Source organism: Thamnophis elegans, chromosome 6, assembly GCF_009769535.1.
Source record: "Thamnophis elegans isolate rThaEle1 chromosome 6, rThaEle1.pri, whole genome shotgun sequence".
Lineage (NCBI taxonomy): Eukaryota > Metazoa > Chordata > Lepidosauria > Squamata > Colubridae > Thamnophis > Thamnophis elegans.
In genome coordinates this window covers 39,144,086-39,152,600 of record NC_045546.1, presented here as the reverse complement: position 1 = coordinate 39,152,600, position 8,515 = coordinate 39,144,086, and the positions used below count along the sequence as shown (strand labels likewise).

The 8,515-nt window shown below is 37.3% G+C and overlaps 1 protein-coding gene across 6 annotated transcripts in view; it reads left to right on the top strand.

The window, feature by feature from the left end:
* The first annotated feature begins 98 nt into the window (after positions 1 to 98).
* Positions 99 to 8,515, top strand: part of DCAF6 (DDB1 and CUL4 associated factor 6) — a 47,072-nt gene continuing 38,655 nt past the window's right edge. For 2 of the 6 annotated variants that reach the window (XM_032219317.1, XM_032219318.1), the window contains exons 1-2: positions 99 to 357; positions 6,773 to 6,834. In XM_032219317.1, coding sequence (XP_032075208.1) covers positions 264 to 357; positions 6,773 to 6,834 — 156 coding nt within the window. In that variant the 5' untranslated portion in view covers positions 99 to 263. The remainder of the gene's footprint in view (positions 358 to 6,772; positions 6,835 to 8,515) is intronic. The other 4 variants (XM_032219314.1, XM_032219313.1, XM_032219315.1 and 1 more) reach the window with 3 other exon arrangements.

Genomic DNA, 8,515 nt, shown 5'->3' with positions numbered 1-8,515 from the left:
TCGCGATGTTTCCAGTGAGCCGTTCCCTGTCTGTGGGCGGGGGGGGAGGAGCTACTGTTGCTGTGGCAGCTCTCCGAAGAGGCGATGGTGGGGAGGGAGGGAGGTGAATGGCAGCGGTGGTGGCAGTGGTTACGCGCGCGCCAGGCGCGCGCACGGTCTCCATGGTGAAGCGGGGGAGGGGTGGCCCTCAGTAAGTGGCAGCGACTGATGTCGCTGGCGCCCGCGGTGGCAGCTCCGATCCGCCTGGCCGAGCACGCGGGGCCATGTCCCGGGGGTGCTGCACCCACCTCCTGTGGGATGTGAAGAAGCGGACTTTGGGCCTTGAGGAGCCGGGCCTGCTGCGGAGACGGTATCTAGGTGAGGGAAGAGCGGGGGCAGGAGGGCGGGGTCGGGGTCGGGGGCGCCGGGACGCGGCGGCCCTGTGTCGATTCCCCCGCGCGCCGAAGCTCGGGGTTCGAGCCTTTTGACGGCCAGCCGTCGGGACCGCCGTCTTGGAGCGCCTTTTCTGACCGTCAGCTCTTCTTCCTTAAAGCGGCACCGTGTAGGCTTGAATGTCGAAACGGGGAACTGGCGGTCGGACGCCCAGGGTGGTCGGGAAAAACGGCTAGAAAACCTCGACCGATGTAGCTCTCCCGCGCCCTCCGTGCCCCTTTGCCCTTTTAGCCAGTTTCCTCGGCGAGTCTTGGGAAAGAAAACCCCCTCTTCCCAACACGAAACGTCGAACTTGCGGTTTTTCTTTGGTTGCCTTTTAATATCCCATTCTTCGGCACATGTTGCACTTGGCCATGGAGCAAGTCTCAATTAATTGAGCGGAGTTTAGTTTCATCAAGTAGCAACTGGACTGTGGGGTCTGCTCTTCTTCCCCGTCCTCTGCCCTAGTCGGTCTGTTCAAAGATATACTGTGGCACCGAAGAAATCAGGACGGGGCTTAGTGTCCTTTGCTGCCTTCCATTAGCATGAGCTAAACAAGCACATATAAGCCTTCGAAACATTTAAATCAAACGTGAGGAGGCTTTCATGGACTTTGGGATTCCCCCCCCCCCACAAGATGTAGTACCAATCGTTCCAGAATAATCAGTCATAAAATATGACAGCAACCTCATTTCTGTGCAGAATGGATAGGTTTTTTTTTAATTTTAAATTTTTACCAAAATTCAGCTAATCTACAGTGGGCCTTAAATGTGTTGGGCAGTGAAATGAAATCAAATTGTTATCTTTTAGTGTTTATTAATACAGAAAAATAATGTAGCACTAAATTTTCACTGTGTTCTATGTATGGTTATGGACTTTCTAAAACTTTGTAAGAAAAACATTACTTTTAATCAATACCTGGATGGTAGCCATAGTAATTTTTTTCAATTTTTTAATAACTTTGTTTTTCAAACTGCCCAATTACATGATTCCTGTGTGGTTTTGCTGTGGATATATTAAAGTTTAGTACTTTAGATATTAGAATATAATTTATTAAAAGGCTGATATTTGGTAGAAAAAATGTGATAGCAGAGTTGCACCTGTGATTTGCGTGTTTACATCCAGTATATATTTGCTTGCTCCCAGATTTGTTTTTAGTATATACTACTCTAATAAAAATGAATATCCTCTTTCAAAAACCAAGGGGTGTGTGGGTAATTGTTCTGAGTACTACATTTTATTAAAAGGTAAAAGTTTTAAGAGCTGCAGAAAAGATGCTGCCAAACTTATTTTAATTACCATAGGCTATTCTCCCAATACTCTCTTCCAAAAGTATTATCTGTTAAACTTGGTCTAGAAATCTGCTACACCAAATTGTGGCTTTTTCTCCTGGAAGCTGATTTTAAAAAATTAACCAGATAAGTGATTGCTTCTCTTCCATGTAAATTAGATCACTTAATATTATGCAGAATTACAAGTTCATTGCCATCAGTACATGGCTAAATAGGTGAACATTTATGTATATAATAGGGTTTAATTATTATGGCACTTTAATATCAATATTAAAGGCAGTTTGATAAGTTTCCTCAAGTTCATTTCAACAGTAGTCTTCCAATTGCATCCCAATTGCAGGGAGATTAAGGTGATATTTTGGAGGATCATGGTATGCTTATTGTTTAAACATTTTATCTGAATTTGGTTAAGATTAAGATGGGAATAATTATACATTTAGACATGTTGGGCATAGAATCCCCATTTAACTATAGCCAGCTATTTTCTCTTTTTTATTGCTTATCTTTGCTTAGTATAGCTTGCTATTTCTTACCCCTTTACTCCACTTTGTAAAATGCTGCTTAACTTGAAAGAAATTGAGTAATGTGTTGTATGCATATAATTTAATAAAGTACTAGGCCACTGACTGCCCCTCATCCATTTCTGTTTAGTCCAGATGAATATTTCAGTCAATGCAGTATCTAAGACTTGGCAATGGTTTTTCAATTCCTGGAATTCTCCCTCATTGTTATGAAGAGATGAACTAAAACATGTCAGGTTGACTTGTTTACATTCAGAATGAATTGGCTTTTCTCCTAAAGACCTTTAAATTCTAGAGATACCGATACACTGCTAGTTTCAAGATCAGTTCTAGTTGTTGCTTTCAGTTAAAATACTGAGACCCTATAACCACTTAGAGTTGTTCAGAACCATTCAGCTAGCATATAAATGTTAATAATAATACTAAAGGAATATGATTGGAACAGGTTGTTGCTATTAGTTGCTGCTTAACATTTTAGCTGTTTTACATTTGTTTTTTCTGTTGTATCAGTGATCCTGATAATATTTCTATGAACTTCTGACATAACAGTAAGTGGATAAAAGGTGTTTAGTAAACAGGTATGACCGAAGGTAGATTGAAAAGGTATCAAGAAAACAAATTCTAAACATGCTAACAACATAAGGACTATACTTACTTTTGTTAGGACTGCTGCATCCATTCAAACAAAACATTTTTGATTTGAGTTATTATTTTGATTTATATGCCACATTTGTGCCACATAAAACCACTTGAAGTTGTTCATAGTAAGAACAACATTCACGGATGCAAACAATATGAGGTAAAATATATACAGTAAAATATAAAAAGTGGCATTTTCTTCCTACTGCCACATGAAACACCTGTTCAGCGTCTAAAGCATGCAACATTTGTACATGCTTTCAAACATCACATTAAAAAACTAATCTTAGAATACACACTCAGGAAAGCAAATAATGTTTTCTTTGTATTGCATTAATTTTTGATAAGCAGTTAAACATTTTAGTTTATAACAGATGAAGATGCATCACGTTTCTTGAGATTAAACAGGATATAAATAGCAGGGTACTTTTACAGTATTGTTTATTGTGTTGCTAAAAAATGCAAGTTTTAAACTGACTTAAAGCTGAAAAGTTTGAGGCATAAATGTTTGAAATTTTGAACAGAAGTAAAGTATTAAATATAATCAATGTTTCTCTTAAAATGTAAACTCCTACAGTTCAGTAGTGGTATATAAACAGTTAAAAAAAAGAAGATATCAAAGCAAATTAAAAATTGAATATAAAATTGGGAATAATAAATTATTCCAGTTAATATATATCTTCATCTTTGTTGAACAAAATAGGTAGTAACTACTTCAAAGGTTATACTATCCCTCCTTCCCAACTATCGTCCATCCATCCATCCATCCATCCATCCATCCATCCATCCATCCATCCATCTATCCATCTATCTAGACTGATTATATGTAGCACATTTTAATGTACTTGAGTGACCAGATACTATAGGTTACATGAAACCATCTATATACTATGCAAGTCGAAGTTTGATGTAGACAGTATTTTTTTAAAATTCAGTCAGTGATTCTGGATCACCATGAATGAACTAACTAAAGAGAATATGTAAATATGTTGTTGCTGGGAAGTGATTTTATAAAAAACATAAGGAACTATTTAAAATACATTTTAAAAATAACCAAAGCCTACCAGCCATTATAGTCAGAATATTAATTTCATGGCAGTATTTCAGTTTTTGATACAGATTTATAGTCACAGAATTCCTTTATAATGTTACAGCGTTAGTATGAAAGTAGCTCTCCAATGCAGCTTGAAAAAGTTTATAGGTCTTCTGAGAAGTCTTTGCTGAACATTGCATTTCTTACTGGATGACACAACTATTTGTTCAGCACACTTGGGATTTGACTAGATTCTAATATAGTTTTGCTTTCTCACATCTGCAAGCACTTCATATGCAGTTAATAGACAACAAAATATATCAGAATATTATTTAGGGTTTCAGTAATTGTTTTTCTTTAATACAATTGACTAAATTATTTATCATTCAGTATAAGTCTCTGGCACCGATATATAAAAACTTCATCCAGTAATAGTCATCTGAAGGTAATAGCATTCCAAATTCTTCAGATTCTTTTAAATCTTTTTTCTCTGTTGCAGACTGTGGAAAACAGAACAGGCAGGGAATGCCATGAGCCAGTGTACTCCTTTATCTGCCTAAGAGGAGAGAGTTCAAAACATAATTCAACAACAGCTTTACAATTTGTAGCTATTTAGGGCCTTGTGAAAGAAGTGGGGAAACACATCTTTTTACATGTTTTCTTGGCAAAAGATCCCTGGGAAGATATAACAGATTGGATAGAGTTTGCTTATTGGTATAGCTTTTAGTTATAACCTCTAAGATCAGTTATCCATCGACTGACTGAGCTTTAAATGCCAACACATATTTTATGAGCAGAAATAAAATATATTTAAAGTACTTATGCCTTTCTGTAGAAGTACAGGATACACTTTGCCTCTGTTTTTCTGCACATTGGGGCAGTTGCAAGGATCTGAAGAAAGTCAAAAAAACCCAGTTCCATTTTAAAGTATCCAACACAGATTGCATTTTTTCAGGTTATGTACAGAGCAATCAAAACTTTGAGCTGTTACTTTGAAGATGGACTCCACAAAACAGAATTGATTTTGGAATGGTGCAAAGGCTGTGTATTAAATCGCTTTGAGTTTGTGAGCGATAGTCATTGAATGGATGTCTAATTTTAACTCTGTATATAATCAGGAACAATTTGAAAAGGGTAGAAAGGTGAAATAAAGTTCTATTTGAGAAAGATAATCTGGTTGATGACTGTGCATGTCAAGAAAATTATTCAGGCTGTTTCTCATTCTTAGTAAATCCCTGAATGGCTGTACCACTATTGGGTCCTATAACTGAATGCTAGTGAAAATAAACATATACAAATCCTCTTCCCACTTACAAAAAAACCTTTATCTTTGATTGTAATTGTCTAAATAGAAGGAGATCCACCCCCCCACCCCCCCCCCCACACACAGAGAAATTCAACCAAGTGAGTGTTGTATGTCAGACTCACTCTTGGGCCTGTAATTTGCTTCCTATAAAAATAATCTCTTGAGTTTATACAGTTGTTTTGTAAATAATATGAAACATGGGAAATAAGTATATTTAAAAAAAATTAAGTTATGCAAGCATGCTGCATTATTGTTATAGTGGAAATAACATTATTTACTTACAAGTTAACATTTTAAATCTAGTCTGTTGCTCTAACACTGTTTACTTCAGTTGAACATTCAAGTATGTGTAACATTATCATTGACTAAGCAGGAAGGGTTATATTTAGCTATGTACTCATTTGGCTGTGTCGTATGTTTAAAAGTCTAATAAAGATCACAATATTACTATAGACAAATTGCTTTTCTTTGCATAATAATGTAATCACGTGACAGCAAAATTCATTTCAACAATTAAAATTAAAATAGATTGTAAGAATTACTTTAAAATTGATTAATTATATTAAGCTTTTAAAAATAGTGATATAATAGTTGAATAGTTGAAGTTGAATAATTATGTCAATCAAGGAAACAAGGTCAGAATTGTCAGTTACCAATATAGCTTACTCTTAAAATATGAATTTTCTGTAGAGTATTTTTGTTGAACACAGATGCGTTTTAATGACAAAAACAATATATAATGATTCCTTATATTGAAGAAATTAAGAAATACAGCAACTGGAATCACATTATTTTGTAGGATAAAGTGAAGTTACAAATGCCCACAAATTGTGATGTACTTTGATTTGAAACTTCTTGCTTTAGCTCCATAATTATTCTTCAATAAAACAAAATGAATTATGGAATTAATTGCAGACGGCAAATATGTTATTTGATTACAACTGTAGAAGAAAAATACACATAGTTTAAATTAATTGGAGAGCTACTTTCATACTAATGCTGTAAAATCACATTTTCTTCTTCTTCATCTTCATCATAATTATTATTATTCTGTATTTTTCAATTAGTATTGTGTTTTTAAAAAAATTCCACACTAGGTATTTGGTTATCATTGCAATTGATGTTACCCTTAAAATAAAAGCAATTCATTTTCCCAGAAGTGTTCATTTTTGCCCTCACAGATGAAACAAAAGAAGAGAATAGGGATGTATTTACTCCTCAAGGAAAAGTCATCATAGTAAACTTTCATATGCTGAGGGCAAGTGGGAAAATTTACTCAAATTTGGGGGAAGTTGAGTTTTGCCTTGAACATATTGAATGTGTAATGGTATATATTTCTGATTAAATGCTTGTTGAATAACTCTTTGGCTGCTTGGCTGATTGGACTGAACAAATGCTTATCTATTGTCCAGGAAATCAAATTCCCAGTCTCTAAATATTGTTTAATAATTTTGGCTTTACATACAATGCAATACCTGCCACAGAAAACTGAGAGCCATGGAGTTTTTCATTTGTTTTTTGTAAATATTAAGATATGTCAGTTAATCTTCTGGTATGTTTTTTTCCCCAGGAAGAAGAGAATTTATCCAAAGATTAAAACTTGAAGCAACATTGAATGTGCATGATGGCTGTGTAAGTGATTTCTTGTTTCTTTAAAAATTGTAAACACTTTTAAAATTCTCATTTAAAATTGGAAATGATTATATGCTTGCAAACAAGATAAAAATATGAGGGGCAGATTTGCAGAGTAGGCAAGGATCTCCAGAGTAAAGAGTACTCTTTTATTTCAAAGTGTCTATTGCATAAATGGACAAGCACAGTAGCATGCAACCTTGGTTAATTTAATAAGATAGTTGCAAACAATTTCATATAGTGAAAGAAAGCCCTTGTTTGGAAACGAACATTGTATTTTCTTTCCCATTTCTGCCCTTTTGGCCTCCTGGCACTATATTGCTTCTGCTCCCCTTATCACCACCCTGCACTTTGCTCATCCTGCTGGCCCTATCTGCCTTTTGGCCTGCTGCCTTGCACTTGTTGCCCTGCTGCTTTGTGTTCATTGACTCTTCTACCCTGGACTCTGTTTGCCCTGCTGGCCTGCCATCTTTGCCACCTGCAGCCCACTCATCATGTTGGCCTTGATGTTCTGTGACCACTAGCCCTGCTGTTCTTCATTGCAAGATTGGCACATGCTATTTGGAGAACATGCAAGCGGGTTTGGAAAGAAGACCTAGTGCAGCCAGCTGTTACTTCACACATGGCCAGGCCAGGCATGTCTTGCCAGCAGTGGGAAAGTTGGCTGGGCATGGCAGGGTCTGTGAAGTAAAGGCTGGCAGAGATGGCTGCGGCTTTGCACTTCATGCTGGGGTGGCTAGCTGCAGTGCAAGGCTTGAGACAACATCCTACAGTGATGGCAGCAATAGCACTAGGCCTAAGTAGAGACTTGGGACAATGATGGCTGGTTGAGGCTGCTGAAGGCTCTGGACCGCTACTTCAGCCCCTGCTGAGAAGTGGCACTGGGGAGGGCAGCCACAAGGGCACAAATGGTCAGTGAGATAAGTGAGTGTGAGCAGTTGAAGTACCCCACATGCATAGGTGATCTGTAAGAAATGAATAGTTGTTTATACTGACTTAAACAATATTGCTTATTTTACATATTAAGATTTTAAGTCAATACAGCTAGTCCTTGACATTCATTTAGCAATTGTTTGAAGTTACAACTGCACTGATCAAAATTCAGGTTCTTGGCAATTTGCCTGCATCTGCAGCATTTGCAGTGTCCTAGGGTCATGTGGTCACAATTTGCAAAGTTCCCAAACTTCTAACAAAATCAATGGGGAAAACTGGATTTGCTTAATGGCTGCAGTGACCTGACAACCATGGCAAAAAAGTTGTAAAATCAAGTACGACTTAACAATCACCTTGCTTAAAAGCAGAAATTCTAGTACAGTTGTGGTCATAAATCAAGAACTACCTGTATTGACTTAAACAATATAGACCAGGTCCCAAAAGTGCTTTTTCAAAGCTGAAGAAGCTTCTTGAATGAGAAGCTAAATGTCTTCAAAGAAAAACCAGAAATTCCAGTTGCTCTTGAAAAATCACCTTTCATGAGCTGGATGTCTGAGAAACCTATGGCACGCGTGCCAGAAGTGGCACACAGAGCCTACTCTGCTGGCATGCACACCATAACCCCAGGTCAGATCTCTGTGGTGTTTCTTTTGTGAGTTTCTGTTTTCCTGCAAACAATGAAACAAAAGCTCACAAAAGAAAAAGATCTTACCTCTTGCCGTGCTGCTGGTGTTGGGATGCCTCGCCT